At 42.1% G+C, this 16,867-nt stretch overlaps 5 protein-coding genes and 1 non-coding gene across 9 annotated transcripts; 2 read left to right on the top strand and 4 right to left on the bottom strand.

Annotated features, from left to right (window-relative positions):
• Positions 1–247: 247 nt before the first annotated feature.
• LOC148396860 (uncharacterized) lies at positions 248–5,207 on the bottom strand. Of its 2 annotated transcripts, none has more exons than XM_088379446.1 (19): positions 5,080–5,207; positions 4,939–5,011; positions 4,732–4,846; positions 4,478–4,652; positions 3,943–4,054; positions 3,635–3,741; positions 3,397–3,523; positions 3,195–3,315; positions 2,752–2,837; positions 2,540–2,667; positions 2,330–2,389; positions 2,079–2,142; positions 1,906–2,000; positions 1,676–1,804; positions 1,463–1,577; positions 1,247–1,384; positions 1,007–1,173; positions 807–889; positions 248–736 (listed from the first exon to the last, which is right to left on the bottom strand). In XM_088379446.1, exons 2-19 carry the CDS (start codon positions 4,994–4,996, stop codon positions 541–543), a joined length of 2,076 nt encoding a protein of 691 aa, XP_088235572.1. In that variant the 5' UTR covers positions 4,997–5,011; positions 5,080–5,207; the 3' UTR covers positions 248–540. The 2 variants fall into 2 exon arrangements, with proteins under 2 accessions (XP_088235572.1, XP_088235573.1); XM_088379447.1 differs by having other exon boundaries at positions 4,478–4,647; positions 5,080–5,143.
• A 637-nt stretch (positions 5,208–5,844) lies between these two features.
• Positions 5,845–5,926, bottom strand: trnas-gcu (transfer RNA serine (anticodon GCU)). Its single transcript has one exon. It is a non-coding gene; the product is annotated as a tRNA-Ser (tRNA).
• Positions 5,927–5,930: 4 nt separating this feature from the next.
• On the bottom strand, positions 5,931–12,688 carry LOC148396857 (interleukin-17 receptor A). The gene is made up of 12 exons (XM_088379448.1): positions 12,544–12,688; positions 8,437–8,609; positions 8,324–8,348; positions 8,109–8,252; positions 7,915–8,033; positions 7,739–7,859; positions 7,464–7,511; positions 7,227–7,381; positions 7,073–7,147; positions 6,927–6,999; positions 6,761–6,856; positions 5,931–6,675 (listed from the first exon to the last, which is right to left on the bottom strand). The coding sequence occupies exons 2-12, from the start codon at positions 8,551–8,553 to the stop codon at positions 5,942–5,944; spliced, it is 1,707 nt and encodes a 568-aa protein (XP_088235574.1). The 5' UTR covers positions 8,554–8,609; positions 12,544–12,688; the 3' UTR covers positions 5,931–5,941.
• Positions 8,781–11,612, bottom strand: LOC148396858 (uncharacterized). Its single transcript, XM_088379449.1, has 2 exons — positions 10,148–11,612; positions 8,781–9,930 (listed from the first exon to the last, which is right to left on the bottom strand). Exons 1-2 carry the CDS (start codon positions 10,338–10,340, stop codon positions 9,113–9,115), a joined length of 1,011 nt encoding a protein of 336 aa, XP_088235575.1. The 5' UTR covers positions 10,341–11,612; the 3' UTR covers positions 8,781–9,112.
• LOC148396856 (troponin I, slow skeletal muscle-like) lies at positions 11,399–14,107 on the top strand. Of its 3 annotated transcripts, XM_088379452.1 has the most exons (7): positions 11,399–11,571; positions 12,231–12,259; positions 12,364–12,798; positions 12,864–12,953; positions 13,598–13,768; positions 13,833–13,940; positions 14,033–14,107. In XM_088379452.1, the coding sequence occupies exons 3-6, from the start codon at positions 12,523–12,525 to the stop codon at positions 13,917–13,919; spliced, it is 624 nt and encodes a 207-aa protein (XP_088235578.1). In that variant the 5' UTR covers positions 11,399–11,571; positions 12,231–12,259; positions 12,364–12,522; the 3' UTR covers positions 13,920–13,940; positions 14,033–14,107. The 3 variants fall into 3 exon arrangements, with proteins under 3 accessions (XP_088235578.1, XP_088235579.1, XP_088235577.1); XM_088379453.1 differs by having other exon boundaries at positions 12,231–12,798; XM_088379451.1 differs by lacking the exon at positions 11,399–11,571 and having other exon boundaries at positions 12,200–12,259.
• Positions 14,108–14,593: 486 nt separating this feature from the next.
• LOC148396855 (troponin I, slow skeletal muscle-like) lies at positions 14,594–16,502 on the top strand. Its single transcript, XM_088379455.1, has 5 exons — positions 14,594–14,851; positions 14,941–15,072; positions 15,713–15,802; positions 15,898–16,071; positions 16,143–16,502. The coding sequence occupies exons 2-5, from the start codon at positions 14,968–14,970 to the stop codon at positions 16,227–16,229; spliced, it is 456 nt and encodes a 151-aa protein (XP_088235581.1). The 5' UTR covers positions 14,594–14,851; positions 14,941–14,967; the 3' UTR covers positions 16,230–16,502.
• The last annotated feature ends 365 nt before the right edge of the window (positions 16,503–16,867 follow it).

Below are 16,867 nucleotides of genomic sequence, written 5' to 3'. Positions count from 1 at the left end.
GTTTTTGTAGATTTTTCCAGCATTTTATTGATTTTAACAGTTTTTAAAAATCAAGTTGAGGCAATTGAGAACAGATTCTCATCTGCAATGCTGCAAAAAGCTGTAATTGTGATAAAATCATTCATCAACATTGAATAAAATATTTTTTGAAATGTTTGGTATTATTATAGCCCATAATTTTGCACACCCAATATTGATATTCATATGTACTACATAAAGTATCTCACAAAACTGAATACACCTGTCCTAGATTTTTAAATATTTTTATTGTTTTATATCCTTTCATGGGACAACACTAAGGAAATGAAACCACAGTGCACAGCTTGTAAAACTGTAAATTTACTGTCTTTTATAAGACATTCAACTTCTTGCACCCGTAAGTGAACAAGTCCATATTGGTCCTCAAGTGTCGATATTGAGTGTGTGTTGAAGCCCATCCCAGCTCATTTTAAGCGTTAATGAACCCAACATGCATGGTTTTCGGAATGTACACGCAAACTGAAAGTATTCAAAAGTATTTTGTACCAACTCCAAATGCAGTCAGTCAATCCACATGAATCTCGGTGTGGGCCAGCTGTGCTTTTCGATGCGGTCGGGCTCTATAGAGTGCGTAGTCAGCACGGGAGCGATAGGATGTGGCGATGCGAGTGACAGGCGCGCGGCCAGAAGACCCATCCGAACACAAGTGTCCGTGTCACGACCCTGGAGGATCCCGGCCATCAGGGCGCCTGCAAGACTGCCCGCCCACAAGACCACGATGACAAGTCTTTTGTGTTTTTAAACATCAGAAATATTTAACTTTCTACCTATCTCCTGCTCCTGAGACATTCATTGTCTCATGTGCTGCTACACTCAGGGCTGGGTAGTGGACAGCGCACAGCGTCCTCGTCTGTAAATACAGATGGTCACAATAAGATAATATTTTGTATGATCTTCTATCCATCCAGACATTGTTGTGTCATCTTTTGTGTTTGCATTTTGTTGGTTGAATCGGTAAAATTCTTGCCTTTGCCTCTTTCCTTGGCTTCAAGTTGACGGAGCCCGCGTGGTGCTCCCCGCATACCAACACTCCGTTCTTCCCCAGGGTGACCACCAGGCAGTGGAGATGCTCCAGAAGGGGGCGTGAGAGGGCCACGGCCAGACTCAGCACCTGCTCCAGGGAGTTTGGGAGCACTGATGGACACCGAAGCACATCCTGGCTTGCACATTAGTCCAAAAGACAAACTATATTCCTTCAAGTTTTTACCTTCAGGCGTTTGGAGGCCGAGTGTTTTGTTCATACTGCACAACTCCGCCAAGTTGGGTGACGAGTAGGACAGCGACTTCCAGGCGTCAGATAGGAAGGGCTTACAAGCTTTTTCAGAATCCGTCGGCTCATACCAAACTGCACGTTGAGGTTACGCATCAGAGTCAATAAAAGCTGCAAATTCTATGTTTGGCGCTTTTTTAAGATCAAGCGCACCATTGATGTTGTGTCGTTTGGCGACGGAGCAAATATAGTTGATGGTGGAGGCCGGGATGTTTCCATCGAGACACACCAGAGTAGATGACAAAAGCTGCGTTTCAAACTGTGACACCTATAGGGAGACCAGAAGAAGATTTTTTTGAGATTCAAACACAGGACCTCTGAACTAATCCTCCAAAATCACTACAGAGTACAATCAGAAGAGCTTACATATTGTTCCGTTATCTGCTTATGAACGTCCATGTCGCCCAATCCGAGACTGAGTTCTCCATTTTCAGTGATCACGGCGCAGTAAGTTGCTGTGTTTTGACCTTCCAACCTCATCACTCCGCTGGTGTCCTGACGCAGGCCAAAATTATTTATAGATCACAAACCTTTGTTTTGTCATAAGCAGCAACGTTTTACAATTTTGGTAAATTTCGCAATTGTGCAAAAGCTACCATATGTTTGCAGTAGTTGAAAACAGCATCGGCGTGAGAATCCGATCCAGTGGCTGAGATGAACGTCGGCCGATGGCCCAGACGACTCAAGCAATCTTAAAAAAGACAAGTAAGACGACAAAAATGAGGTCAATCGGATTCCACATCATCAGAGCAAAATGAGGCAAACCAACCGGCGATGTTTCGGCCGACGCCACCGTACGACTGACAAACGCTTCCTGGGTTGGTCTGTCCAAACTCAAAGTTATAACAACAAAATGACTGTTAGCTTTGTTCATCAAGCTGAAGTGACCTAAAATGACATCATGTCAGAAGTTTTGACATCAGGTTACGTGTATCAAGTTTTTGTTACACTTTTGGTTTGCCAATGGCTCAATAAAAGTTGGAAACGCTGCTGTATGTGTGATATAGATGATAAACTTACTTGAAGTGTTTTGGTTTTTCCTTTTGCAATAAAATCCACATTTATCCCACCGATAACAACCTGTGGTAAAATAGAATAACATTGTTGCTAAGCCTGAAAACTTCAGAAGGAAATTTGATAGTTTTTAAATGCCAACCAAAGTATTACTTTTGGAAATAAACAGGCATGTAAAAAAAAAAATCTCCTTAGAATGAATCAGATGACACTCACAATACTGGATTGAGATTGTTTAGCGGGATGATGTAGTGCACCACTTGACTTTCTTTTCTTCATCCGTTTTGACAGTGCGCAGGCTATCTGGCTGCCAACTTTAGCGTTGTTATGAATAAGAGCAATATCTGAAAAAAAAAAAAATGAAGGAGCAGTAACCTTCCGAATTGATGACTGTTTTTTTTCTTAGACACGAATCATGAGAAGGATACTGGATTGAAGGGACTTTCCTAACGTCAGCTCGTTGACCCTTTGGAGAATGTATGGCGTCACATCTTTTCCTGCAATGCCTTGAGAACTGAGTGAGGAGAAAAATAGAGAGCACTAGCCTTTAAATAATATTATTTTTCCATGTACGCTCATTTGCTTATTAAAGACAGCATTCTACAATATCGTATGTATGTTTATGAAAATAAAGTTATTACGCGGTAAAATTGTCAATTCTGTTGTGCGTGCTTTGGCCACCTTGGGGCAGTATAATACAGACATACAAACACCACAGCAACATTCTTTGCAGAGGATAATCAGTGTATGCCTGCGACTGCGAGTATTATTATATTTTCTGTTTATCCTATTTTTATTATGCATGAAAAATAAAAAGTATGTAAGGCATAAAATAATTTGTACATTTCATTCATGAATTTAAATTTGTCACCTTGCCTCTGCCACGGCTGTGTGGATTGCTCGCTCTATCCGCTGGCCCGTTGCCGAGTGTTCTTGCGGGATGGGCACGGCTATCAACACACCACTGTGGAGACCCAGCGACAAAGCGCTCTCTAATGACAAATTTGGGACCGTTAAGACATTTTCTGACATCATATAGTCGCTGAGCTGAATATTGAAAAGTGTTGATTCACCAATGAGTTGTGCGGCCTTGTCAGGGTCGGAGACTTGGTACGGGGAGGTGAATCCACTTAGCCGAGAGAAGAAGGCTGGGAAATCTTTTGAGGTTCCGTAGGTGGCGACGCAAACACCCTGTGTCTCCTGACAAAGGAAAATACAAACTGGCATTTACCTTTTTCATTTAAGGCGGAGGGGGGCAACTTTAGATTTTTCAGGGAACTACAATTAATTATGTCTCCTCAAAGCTTTTACCAAGAACTCCAAAGTGCGTCCGATGTCTAGAATAGATTTGACCCCAGCAGACACCACAGCAATGGGAGTCCTGCCTAGTTCCGTTAGATCAGCACTGATGTCCAAACCTACACAAACAACAAACTTATTAACGTGCAAACATGATGATGATAAAAAACAAAATATAAAACATCCAATAGATTGATTAGCTCAGAACCAAAGTTCACCGAATGGAAAATAAGCACTATTAAAAAAGTGGATGGATGGACTTTTTAATTAAGGACGCACGGACACTCCAATACTCCCAAATAAAATCATGTCCATCTTACTGTTCTCTCCATCTCTGTGCACTCCTCCAATGCCTCCGGTGACAAATACAGGGATGCCAGCTCGCTGTGCTGCTATCATGGTGGCCGACACAGTGGTCCCTCCAGTGAGCCCCTTAAGATGATGATACATCATCATCATCACATCTGGTCAGTGGTGGGAAGTCACGTAATATAAAATGTTCTTTATACTAATATGTTCTATGCAGCCCAACTAGTCAAAACACTGTTTTGATGAATGTTTAGTTTGTAGATTAAGAATTAAACAGGCAAAATGCATCTACTTTTAAGTATCTCAGGGGCGGCCATTTTGCCACTTGTCAACTGAAAATGACATCACAGTTGGCAGGTCTCAGCTCACAACCAATCACGGCTCACCAGTTATCTGAACCTGAGCTGTGATTGGTGGAAACCTGGATACTGTGATGTCATTTTCAGTCGACAACAAATAGCAAAATGGCCGCCTCTAAGATGTATAAAAACAGGTACAAATTGCATCCATTGCTTTATATTTAACATTTGAGTGTTGCATTCTTACTTGGCTAACCACGTACGGCAAGTCACGTCGAGACACCTTGACGGATCCGGCACAGTGGGCCAGGAAGTCTAGCTCTTCCATCGACAAACCGACATGAACCTTGCCCTCAATCACCCCGATAGTGGCGGGGGTGGCATCTTGGTCCCTGATGATGGCCTCCACCTCTCTGGCTGTGCTGCATTGATCCGCTTACTCAGCGTAATTATCACACACAGAAACTTGCAACACAGCGCATTGTCATTCTTATCAAATACCTGAGATTGTGAGGATAGGGCATGCCGTGAGTGATGATAGTGCTCTCCAGCGCCACCACTGGACGCTTTTCTGCCAGCGCCTGCGATACTGATGGATGAACTTGGAAGACGCTGTCTAAAAAGAGTAATCTTGTATTACTGGATCGGTGGTAGGATGTCATGAGTCCATTTTGACAAAATCAGGAGAAGAAAGAACCGAATTCTTACCATTTTGAAATATTGAAAGTCCTCTTCTAATTATCAATGTGGAGACCCGTTTCAGCATTTTGTGTGGACACACCTTGACAAAATAAAGAGAATTTAGTGACAATAAGCTAAGAGTAATTCGCACAAGAACGTTGTACTGACCTTCTCCGCTGCTCCCCCCCCAAAAAAATGCTTGAAACTTTGCCCACGAGGCTGAACTTTAATCCCAGACAGTGTTTACACGGCCACATAGCATCAATAACAGAAAACTGCTGGTTAATGAGTCCTCCAGAAGTCTTTTGGGTTACAACACATCATTTACGTCAAGACAAAAAAAAAGAGCTTCAAAGTACAATAATTGCACAGGGTTAGGCCAGATAATTGACATTTGGTTATTTTCCAAATTTTCCAGGATTAATTTCACATTTCCACCCGTCCTCTGTAGGTCCCCCGAAAATATCCTTTGCCCCCCCAATAAAAATATATCTTAGCTCCGCCTATGCAGGGAGGCTTTATAGAGAGGAAATATTTCCAAGGACCTCATTATCCTAATGTTAATTCAACTCAACAGAGGATAATTTGGTGTGTTTTAGTTGTGCACTTAAAAAAAAGATAAAAAGATTAAGTCCCAATGATCATCGTCACACACACATCTGGGTGTGGTGAAATTCGTCCTCTGCATTTAACCCATCCCCATGTGATTTTGATCCATCCCCTGGGGGAGAGGGGAGCAGTGAGCAGCAGCGGTGCCGCGCTCGGGAATCATTTGGTGATCTAACCCCCCAATTCCAACCCTTAATGCTGAGTGCCAAGCAAGGAGGCAATGGGTCCCATTTTTATAGTCTTTGGTATGACCCGGCCGGGGTTTGAACCCACAACCTTCCACTCTCAGGGCGGACACTCTACCACTGAGGTGGTAAAACCAAACGACGAGGATGGGATTCGAACCCACGCGTGCAGAGCACAATGGATTAGCAGTCCATCGCCTTAACCACTCGGCCACCTCGTCCTGCAAAATCCTGCATTATAGGACTTGCTGCTCAACTTCCAAGTCCTCCACTCGTTCCTCATCAAACCACCTTGGGTGCTCCAGCTGGTATTCCCTGAAAGCCTCTAATGCCTCCTGCAAGGCCCGACCTGAGGGGCAACGGTGATACCCCCCGTCCGCGAGTCCTTCGATGTGACAAACTCGACCCGGCCCGTGCTTTTCGGCGTCCAGGATTCTGAAGAAGAGCTCCTCGAACTGCTTCATGAGCTTGTATCGAACTGTGACGTTGAACGGCGGGGGGACGTCTTCTGGGGAACAAACGTCTTCAAAGTAAGCCACCATGTACTTCTCGAAGGAAGCGTGGCGCACCAGATGTGGGATGATGAGGCCGAGAGCCGGAGTGAGCATGTCGCCCACGGGCGAGCGCAGGTCCTCCTTTAGTAGAACCCGTTTCTCTCCACACATGGCTCTCCATTTGGCTCGCACCCCTTGTGAGCACAGGAGGAGGATCTTATCTGAAGAGCCTTCGATTCGTTCTCTCTGCCAGTCCAGCCACTGGAGACGGCCCAGTGTTCCCAGTCGGGTGGAATCCAGCAGATCCAGTATCACCTCAGTGCCGCATTTGGCTGTCAGGAAGGCGCAAAATTTGAGAATGATATTTTTGTATAGTGGGTGGTCAAGGGAGTAGAGGATGAAGACTCTTTTTCTTTCTTCCACTTGGAAATATTGCGGTTGTTGCTTGACAGCCGATGATGACGCACTTATGTGATCTGAGGGAAAGGAAGAAATGGATCATTTTGCCTGTTGCATTTTTTCAAGATGGCGGGGTCCACAATTTTGTTCATATACTATTACCTGTGTAAGATGCGACCCGGAGCAGATACAAAAAACAAACACCAGCAAAGACCAGCACCACTGAGCCCTTTATCATTGTAGTCCGCGGTGGAAAATCTACACACAAAAAAAATGGGTCAAATTTTCCCATCACAAAATGTAATGGAACTGCAAAAGCAGTACTTACATGAACGGCAATTGATTTTTATCTGCTCTGGACGGCAGCCGTCGTTTTTGCATCTTGTGAAAAATGGCTTAATCTTTGACGAAAATAATTAAACATTAAGCTTTGATACACGTTGTTTTTCTGGGAAGGATAAATTTTTTTTTTACCGTTATCAGCAGTTGACATGTCAAGAGCTGTGACACATCCAAGGCAAAGGTGACATTTAAAGATGTTCTGTTCTCCTGTTTGTGAGATTAAATAAGATATTAATATAAACTTATCGGATCTATACGACGCAATACTCGTTTCACTTTCGAGTACCTTGGAGACATTCTTTGAGAAATGGATGCCATCACTCTGAATGGAGACTTGGTATAGGTCAGAATGCTCGTCCACCTCAAAGCCCACAAAAAGTGACAACTTTTGATGTTTATTCACTGACAAAGCAGTCGCGACTTGAGCATCCCAAAGGCTACCTTGAATATGAAGATTTGAGAAAAAAATGGATAAAGATGACAATCCCTGGACTCTGTATTTTAAATCCAACAAAGAACTCACCGTTTTCTAAACAGATCTGGGAGTTTTGGATTATTTTGTCATCACATCCTGATCATGACAGCAAAGTCAAATAAATAGAACTTCATTATTGGATGCAATCACATAGACCAGCTCTGGAAAATCAGATGAATCTAAATACTTTGCACCAAGAGGGAAACTTGTATTCATTTTTATTTAACCAAGTCCCTTTTTAAAATAAACTAAACAAGAAATGGACAAACTATTTCACTTCTGATTTCAAGCCAGAAGTGTTGCTGGAAATTTTCAAACCTCACCTGGGATTGTCACTTGCTTTGTGATGGTGTAATCTCCAACGTCCGGTATTGGCAAATTAAAAGCTAACAAAGTATACGTTCGGCCTGGCTCCACCGCCAGGCCGGACAATGAAAAAGTCCACTAAGCAAGAAAACAATGTTACCAATTTGCCACCGTTAAACACGAAGCTCCTTACCTTGCGAAAATTGGGATCAAGCTGCTGCTTGACACTGTAAGTAAACTGCATGCACACACTTTGATTGGTTTGCTTATCAATAATATGCAACTGCGAGCCTTGGAGTGTTTGCAAACTTGCTGGGGAGGAGAGAAGATGAATTTGATTTGATTTTTAAAAAACTGTCCGGAGCAACTGGATCTTATATTACTCACCATCTGATTTTAGCATCCAGGTTACATTCATGATGGGAACGGACACACGGTGGTCAACACCAATTCCCACGCAGTCCAGACCCCACTCAGGTGCGGTGGGGGCCCGCTGTCGGGGCACAACCTTGTATTCATCCGTGCAGTTATCTGACATTTGAAAACATGAGCGCCATGTTTACGTTGGTGACAGCTGGTTGTAGACAAATTTAAGCACTCACAATTAATCGTGCAGCTATCGAGTCCCTGTAAAAGAAGAAAAGATGGTTGAGGACACGAACAACACTGAAGACCATGTGGAGAAAGAATCAAGTCCAAGCGCTCCCTTTCTCACCGATTGGGCGCAGTCGGGCATCCAAAGGAAAGATAACGCAGCGAATGCAACCGGCAAACACGAGCAGAAGAACGCCACAAGGTTCATTGTGGTCTTGCAAGAGTCAATAAATGACATTGGTCAAGAGGGAAGATTAGGTGGCACAACTTTCCACTTGAGATTTGCTTGAAATGCTAAAAAAAAAATAATCAGAGTACTCAGGAAGGACGGTGTTATCGGAACAATCATACCTCAGGCCACATTGACAGGAAATATTGCTCAAGGCTGCTTATTTTGCACCGTGGCGTACTGCAAACACAGATTATCATTCTCCAGACAAACTTTTTTTCTTCCCCAAGCTGAAATTGTTTCCAACGCAAAACTTTTATTAACTAAACAGGCAACGGATTACAAAACATTTGAACATCCTTTGAAGGTTCCACTGTTAGTAATAAATAGATTTAATAGTGTTAACAAAAAAGCAGAAAAATACCAATTTGAATCAGGCAGGCCAACTTTCGGAAATGACTTCAGTTACAATTTCAGAAGCAACCTAAAATGCATTACAACCTAAACGGCATTCTTTCAGCTATGAAGGTTATTTTAAGTTCATCCTCAAATTTCGTAGTAGTGTAAGAACATGATACTCAGATATCACATCAATGTCAGAAGGGTTGAATCAAAAGTACTCCCGAGGCTACGTTGTCCTCACTGAAGTTTGTTCTTCATCAAACTGCTGAGAATCTTCCAGATTTATTTTCTCCCCAGTGTGTATCCTCATGTGTAACGACAAGTAACGTGCGCTCGATACTTTCTTTTGGCAAAGGGAGCAAGAAAGCGTGGGTTCTCCGTTGTGTGTTTTCCTGTGCGCCACCAAGCCGCGTTTCCCCGAGAACCCGGCGCCGCACACAGAGCAGGAGTAAACGTTCCCCTGGATGTGGATGTGTGAATGTTCCACCAGACTGGAGCGGTGTCGGAATCGCTTGCCGCACACCGGGCACCGGTGAGGCTTCTCCCCCGTGTGTCGCCTCATGTGTAACACCAGACTGCTCTTTTTGGCAAACTTCCAACAGCAAAGCGTGCAGGCGAAAGGTTTCACTCCGCTGTGACTCCGCAAATGCACGACTAAATCGGAGCGCTGCATGAAATTCTTAGCGCATATCGAGCACCTGTGCGGTCTCTCGCCCGTGTGACTCATCGAATGCCTTTTCAAGCTCGCCCTGGAAGCGTAAGCCTTGCCGCAATCGCCGCACTGAAACTTCTTGATGTGACCTTGGGAGTCTGTGTTACTGTGAAGATTCTCATCCAACGAGGTTTCTGCTGGCTTGCTGTGATGAAGGTGCGACGACCTGACATCATCACCTGCCTCGTTCCCAATTTCTCCTTCCGGGTTGGTCCAGAGTTCTTCCACTTTAATGTGGCAGGGCTCCGGTGTTTTCTGCTCTTCGTCACTGCCGTGCCACTCGTGCTGCTCAGGGGTTAACTCTTTTTTCATGTCTGTTGGCTGCTGTACGTCTGCAGGACACCATAAACACACAAAAAAAAGTATTATGTGAAGATAGATATTTACAGATTGTTTTTTAAACTGGTAAATACATTCGAACGTACTTTTTAATTATGATTTGTCATGCTTTCAGCATCAGTATTAAGAAACATTATGGAGGGAATTTAAGTCGTGCATTTAGCATGTGAAAACACAATGTGAGACGAGAATGAAAGGTACAATACAAACCTACGATGTGTTGTTGCACACTGGGCCGGAGGAACGCGTCCAGTAGCTGTCGCTGCCGCTCGTTTTCCTCTTTGGAGCGACACAGTTCCTCCTCGTACTCCGTTATCGTCCTCTCAAAGAGTCCAAATATCTCGTCGGCGGCTTCGGTTAGTCGCCTGGCCACCAAAGCCCTCAGCATTTGGACTTTACACATTTTTACGAGAGCACCGCTGTTGTGTTGTTAAACAAACGAAACCACTTCCGCAGGCTTCGGTTACTAATTTGACAAGCGTTGACAAGTTGACGGAGATGAAATTATACCTACGAAAAGACTTTATAGTTTTTAATTATCAAACGCCATCGACGGTGTTCGTATGAAACGGAATAACTGTTATGCTTATTATAGAATCGCGCAACCTCCTCTACTGAACATAATCGACAACTTCCGCCTTTTCTTCTTCGGCGGTCTTGATTTTACCTTAAAAGCCATGACGTCAATTTACTGCCACCATCAGGAGGGAATCTTTCGGATGGGATAAATAAAGCAACGTGGGAAATGTTCTTAAATTTCTTAATTTTAATATATATAATTTATATTGATTGTGTCTGTTTTGTAAAACTGAACCTGAAAGTGTGACTCGTTGATTAAAATATGGATATAAATTCACATTTTGTAGGGTTCGATGGCACTGAAGAGACTCACAATTTTCGATAGAGATTATACCGATTTTTTAAAAGTTAGGAATTGCTATGTGGTTATAAATATAGTACAAATATTTATTTCGACCCTACAATGGCTTCACTGGCAAGAAGACTCAATAAAGTGTTTGAGCCTGCAAGGATAAACACCTCATGCCAATGGACAGCAGGGATTTTGGAACAGCAGTTTTTAAAGCCCAGGCAGAGATTAGATGGTTGAACATAAAAATTCCTGTCACATTTTCTCCTGAGCTCGGCTGTATCAGTTGACACATAGCAGGGACACACACACACAGTGTCTAACACACACAGTGGACACTACAGTGGCTCTCAAATGCTTCAATTTACTGTAGACTTTTCCATCCTCTGTACATCTATGTGTGGTGAGCAAATTATTAAAACTGTGTTCCGAAGTCATGTGGCGCCGGATGCTAAATTCTCTTTTGCCCAAACGCCAAACATGCTCGGAGCACCTGATCTCTCTGCAGAGAGGATGACCAAGCTGCCACTTAGCTGAGGTGTATACTATACAAGGCCTGCCCTTGTACTGCACAATAACATGCAATAATATGTTCCGACTCTGGATCGAATCCAGAATGGTTCCATTGTGATGCCGCCAATCGTCAGAGTGGGAGTGGAGGGGATATATTTGCATGCAGAGATGTGGGTGTGACAATAAGTTGATAATTTCAGGGCTTGTTTGATTCTGTTCCCTGCCATTTTTTTGGATTGACTTCACCTTCAAGGTAAGCTGAACTAACAACACGATAATATTAAAATAAATTCGATTCTATTGACCCTTGGCAGCCCTTCTGGTGTTTTGGTATTCGGTTCACTTTATGCGCATTAAATCCAGTGGCAATTGACTGCGGGGGAGCCGTAAATGCTTCTCGGCGGTCGGTATTCACACATCAAGCTTCTTGATGATCTCGCCATGCTTTTTGAAGCGAAGAAATGTAACACGAGACTTGACCTGCCAACGCAACGGCGGATGGCAACGGTGTGCTTGACCCACTCCCGTGACCCGTAAAGCTCGCTCGCACAAACGTTCATCCCCACTTCAGCCAACCTGTCATCGTTTTAACTGGTTCCGACTATGTTATGCCAGAGGCTTTGAGGTTTTGGTTTTGGCTAAGTGAGAAAAAAAGATTATTCAAGCAGAACCTTTTCTATCTGACAGATGTTATGTAAGTTCGAATTGGAGTGGGCTTGCTTTTAGAAATTCAGCCTTCTGTGAAAGCGTTGAAGGCCGTGGCAGCTGCATGTTGTCAAATTTAGCAACTCAGTAGCCTCGTCTATAACAATATGAACGATACTAACATGCATGTAGAAGTACTGTAATATTAATTACAAAACTAAAATCATACAAAGTAATGCTAACTTAATCTTTCTTTTCACTCCAAAGCAACAATAAACTGCCGATATGTCTGAAGGGTGAGTAGCCGACTATCATTTTTTTTTCTTCATTCCTTTACATCGTAATTTGCTTTTAATTTAATTTTTTTTTCTTTGACTGCCTGTCACATTTTCCACAAAAGGCCGGTGAGTATGACTAACAAAAAATTCCAATCAGTTTCTTGTGAATGTTGAGAGGTATCGGGGTTGAGGAAAAATATTAGCATAATTAGCATGTTAGCAAATTGGATTTGAATCCACCCTGATCTCTCAGCATTCAATCTATAAGCTATTCCAAGCAGATGTGTAGTGTAGCCATTTACCTCGCAGAGAAAACCCAAATATTCGGCCACTCGCCGACTCCACTTGAAGGTGAGTCCAGCAGATACGATGAGAAAATATTCGAAAGGCCAGGACTGGAGCGTAATGACCTTCTTACGTTCAAGTCCATCTTGCTGAGGAGGGCCGGCTCCATGCTTTTGGCTGAGAGTCAAGAAAAAACAGAAGAAAGGCAAAGATTCATCAATGAATGTTTCCCTGATCCAAAGACTTCAGACCTGTCAGTTCAAGAACTCCAGGTAGCAACACCGTAATGTCAGAATTTTTACTCAATCACACTGCCGAGGATGTTTTTGCTTTGCAGGAACTGTGTAAAGATCTACACAGAAAAATTGATGTCACCGATGAAGCTCGTTATGATATCGCGGTGAAGGTGGACAAAAATGAAAATGAGGTAAAAGGACGCTGGAGCTAACAGAATCCCTAAATGGAAACATTATTTTGCATTTCTACAAATTTTAATTTAAAAAAAAGAATATAAGTGACTATATATAGTTAGGAAACCAGGTGAGTCATAAAATGGTCAGTTTCCCACACGACTAATTTAAAAGCAGCCGCTGGGTCAGCATGTACAAATTCACACTATTGTGTGACCCACTTAGTTAAACGCCGATCATCTCTGGCTAAGCTTAGAAAGGCACGTTGCAAATGTGTTAGCATTTGACAGGATGCATTTTCCGAACTTCGTCATATCGCATCTCGCTCTTTAATACCGCGCACGCAAGTACCAGCAATACGACCGCCTCCAGGACAAATAGAAATTTGATTTGAGATGATAAATATAAACGATAAATATAAGTAACTACTTATTTACACCTCCCCCAAAATATTGTCAACAGATGGCAAACCGCAGATTTTGTCGCAATGAAGTTCCTCAACTCACTTCAAAATAGCTCCAAGATACCACCAGATGGCGCCAGAGCAATAATGATTTCGCTTTTCGCGCCATTTTGTGGTGAGCGTAAAAATAATGAATAGTTGACTACAGCAGCAAAAAAGTCAATGTGATGAAATTACCAATCGCGTCGTTGTCCGCAGATTGCGTCACTGAAACAGAAGATTGTCTCGCTGAAGGGGGTCAGGCGTCCCAGCTTGAAGAGGGTGAAGAAAAGCACCGAAGCCATGCTGGGCGCATACTCGGACCCTTCCAAGCTCATGAAGCCCGATTTCAAGGTCAACCTTAAGACAGTCAAGAAAGAGGATGAAAAAGTAAGGCTCAAAGTTGAACGCGTGGTTAGAGAAGATGGCATCGAACGATGTTTATGGCCCGCAGCGGGAAGAAGTGACTGACTGGCGCAAGAATGTGGAGGCCATGTCTGGCATGGAGGGCAGGAAGAAGCTGTTTGACGCCGGCCAATAAGCAAATTCCTCATCGGAGCTGGTGAGTAGCTGTGAATGAACCATCATGAGCAATATTAAAATTCAATTTTATATTTTATTAACAATGATTTGCTTTTATTCTTTTTTTTACAGGTTTGGAGCACTACATTATTTTTAATGGATGAATTGCCAATTTGGACAACTCTGATTAAAATCTTACAACTTTACTACTTAATTTCATTTGTCTTTATCACTGAGTACATTTGTGTTTGGAATGAATTAAACGGCATCATTACCGATTACAAAACTAATCGAGTAAGGGTAAGAGAGACTTAACTTGAAGTGTCAGCATCGCGATACACTTGCTATCCCAGCACAAGAGTTCTATTTTAGCTGGCCACTCACAGGGCACACAAGGAGTCCTTGAATGTGACCTGAGAACTTCTCCTGGCACTTCGAGACGGACGCTGCACACCTCAACAGCTTCATTTTGAACAGCGGGAAAAAGGTACGTAAGAGCGGTTCTCATGGCTCTTCTGTTTTTAATCAAAAAATGAATGCAATTTATTAGAATTGAATGCATGGTTTGAATAACAGAGATTAGATGCAAGGCCACTTGTAATAAACAAATGTGTTTTTAAAAAAATAATAAAAACGTTTTTGGGGGAAATAAGATAAAAAAAAAAATTCAACAAATTGTGATTTTTTTTGTTTTTTCAGACAAAAGGCTTTCAACATGTCAGAGGCGTAAGACAAACTCATTTCGTTACATTCATATTTGTGTTATAAATAATTGGTTGCATTCTAACTTGTTTTTTTGTTTGCCCTTCAATGTCTTCCAAAGACCAGTAAGTCATTCTTCTTTAACGACATGTTAAGTTTGGCATTTTTTTTGCAGCATTTTTTAACAACTGTTGAATTTTTGTGCAGACAAAACCCAAGATTTCTGCATCTCGCAGACTGACCCTGAAGGTTTTTTTTTTTTTTTGTTCTTCCATTGCATTTGATCAACACTGAGTGACGCAAGGGCAACTTTCCTAATTTTTTTTGTTTCATTCCAGACCAAGCTGCTCAAGGCCGCAACCGTGATGTTGGAGAAGGAGAAGGAAAGAAAGTGCCAGGAGAGAGAAACCACCTTGAGCGAGAGACTGCCACCGCTGCAGCTGTCCGGCATGTCAATGCAGGACCTTCAGGTACGTGCGTCTTGCCTGTCCAATAACGTGCCGGTCTGAATGTTCCACACGCCATTGCCAAGCGCACAAAATGTTCAGGGGATGCCCGCCGCCGCTGCTGTCATCTACGTACGCTGCACATATTGAATTTCAAATTAACACCATTGTCCTTGGGTCATTTTTTTTTTGTTAGGGGTGCATTTAAAAAAAACTTCCACTCCTTTATGGACCAGAAATACATCAGTATGAGATATTGTTTCCTCTTATTACACGGAATTATTATTTTTTCAAAACATTAATGATACCACTTTACAATATAGTGAAGTTTGCGCATTGGTTTTTAATACTGACTTTAAAAAAGCTTTGCTGCTCTCTTGTGGAATATAGATGTTATATATTTTTTTGTTATTTCAAGTCAGGGATGGTGCTCGTGGATAAAGATGACAAGTTAAAAAAATAATAACAATAATAAAACAAATAAATATAAAATAATTAAAAAATAAATAAAAAATACAAACTGAATTTTTTTTGGGGGGAGGGACGCCAGTTGCCCATAATAATAATAATAATAACAATAATAATTTTTTCGGACGTACTTGGAATGCATGTCCACTGTACATTCCTGTTTTTTGCAACCTCTAACAGCTCTCACCTCTAACAGGCTCTGTGCAAAGAACTGCACCATAAAATCGACGTGGTCGATGACGAGCGCTACGACATCAACTCCAAGGTTACCAAGAATAACGTAGAGGTTTGGAAATTCATCTTTTGTTCACCGTCATTTCAAGAGTGGCCATAATTCAAGAATTTAATTGACCGTAATAATTTTCCAACCGTTTCCTTCAGCTTGACAATCTCGCTGCCAAGATCATTGAGCTGAAGGGTAAAATGAAGCGACCCGCTCTTAAAAGGGTGAAGATTTCAGCTGATGCCATGTTGGGAGCGCTGCTGGGCGCCAAGGTCAAGGAATCTGTTGACTTTAAGGCCAACCTTAAGACCCACAAGAAGGAAGAAGAGAAGGTAAAATCCATTTCTTTAAAGTCAAATTAGGACCTCGTTGATCAATTTGCTGATGTTCCTCTCCTAAACAGAAAGAGGAAGTGACTGACTGGCGTAAGAACGTGGAAGCCATGTCCGGCATGGAGGGCAGAAAGAAGCTGTTTAATGCCGGCCAGTAGATTCAAAATGAATCAGATGGACAACTAGGAAGCCCACAGTAATGTCGCTGTCTTTGACCACCATAGATTAACACTAACACGCCTTAAATGGTTTTGTAAATTCCTTTTTGTAGATAATGTCAAAGTGTGTGCTGTCCTTATAGTGTAGAAGGTGCTTCGAAACAATGCAATAAAGTAAATAAGTTGAAATTAGACCATCAATCTTTGATTGCCTTTTTAGAAGATTTAATGGAATGTCACTACTTAAAATTATTTTACATTATATTTACATATGTTATAAATCTTTTCTGGGCTTAAATATAGATGCTGAAGCTATTTTTTAGTTTTCAAACATTGACCGTCACCAGTCGAGCCCAGTTTGTCTGTTTATAGTGGTCACTTAAGGTACTGCAGTTCTTCACTGCCGCCATGTGATGGCAGCAGAGGTCATCTTCATATTTTTGTGATTTTAATATTATATACGGCATCAAGGTATCAATTTATGGCACCAAAAATAGTTACAGTATCTGTGGTAATACTGGTATTTGTCTATGGGATCAATAATGATCTATCAGTGTTATACTTACAAGGTTTTAGTCATTCTAGCAATACCAACAAAACGCCACTAGGGGGTAGTATTACTCTTCAAATATTTTCAT

The sequence above is a fragment of the Syngnathus floridae genome, chromosome 6 (assembly GCF_059516105.1).
Source record: "Syngnathus floridae isolate MCC-2025c chromosome 6, RoL_Sflo_1.0, whole genome shotgun sequence".
Classification (NCBI taxonomy): Eukaryota; Metazoa; Chordata; class Actinopteri; order Syngnathiformes; family Syngnathidae; genus Syngnathus; species Syngnathus floridae.
The sequence above is the reverse complement of the archived record's forward strand: the minus strand, read 5'-3'. Positions and strand labels throughout refer to the sequence as shown.

Bases quoted from the DNA above. Each gene is read 5' to 3' on its own strand.
- LOC148396860 (XM_088379446.1), bottom strand. From the start codon at position 4,996: ATGCTGAAACGGGTCTCCACATTGATAATTAGAAGAGGACTTTCAATA. The intron at 4,847-4,938 runs GTAAGAATTCGG...TACTCTTTTTAG, and splicing joins ACTTTCAATATTTCAAAATG to ACAGCGTCTTCCAAGTTCAT. The intron at 1,174-1,246 runs GTAAAAACTTGA...GGTGTCCATCAG, and splicing joins CGGCCTCCAAACGCCTGAAG to TGCTCCCAAACTCCCTGGAG.
- LOC148396857 (XM_088379448.1), bottom strand. From the start codon at position 8,553: ATGTCATTTATTGACTCTTGCAAGACCACAATGAACCTTGTGGCGTTC. The intron at 8,349-8,436 runs GTGAGAAAGGGA...CTTCTTTTACAG, and splicing joins TGCCCGACTGCGCCCAATCG to GGACTCGATAGCTGCACGAT. The intron at 6,857-6,926 runs GTAAGTACTGCT...TTTTGTGTGTAG, and splicing joins AAAAATCAATTGCCGTTCAT to ATTTTCCACCGCGGACTACA.
- LOC148396858 (XM_088379449.1), bottom strand. From the start codon at position 10,340: ATGTGTAAAGTCCAAATGCTGAGGGCTTTGGTGGCCAGGCGACTAACC. The intron at 9,931-10,147 runs GTTTGTATTGTA...GGTGTCCTGCAG, and splicing joins TGTGCAACAACACATCGTAG to ACGTACAGCAGCCAACAGAC.
- LOC148396856 (XM_088379452.1), top strand. From the start codon at position 12,523: ATGTGTAGTGTAGCCATTTACCTCGCAGAGAAAACCCAAATATTCGGC. The intron at 12,799-12,863 runs GTAGCAACACCG...TTTGCTTTGCAG, and splicing joins TGTCAGTTCAAGAACTCCAG to GAACTGTGTAAAGATCTACA. The intron at 13,769-13,832 runs GTAAGGCTCAAA...TATGGCCCGCAG, and splicing joins TCAAGAAAGAGGATGAAAAA to CGGGAAGAAGTGACTGACTG.
- LOC148396855 (XM_088379455.1), top strand. From the start codon at position 14,968: ATGTTGGAGAAGGAGAAGGAAAGAAAGTGCCAGGAGAGAGAAACCACC. The intron at 15,803-15,897 runs GTTTGGAAATTC...CGTTTCCTTCAG, and splicing joins TTACCAAGAATAACGTAGAG to CTTGACAATCTCGCTGCCAA. The intron at 16,072-16,142 runs GTAAAATCCATT...TCTCCTAAACAG, and splicing joins ACAAGAAGGAAGAAGAGAAG to AAAGAGGAAGTGACTGACTG.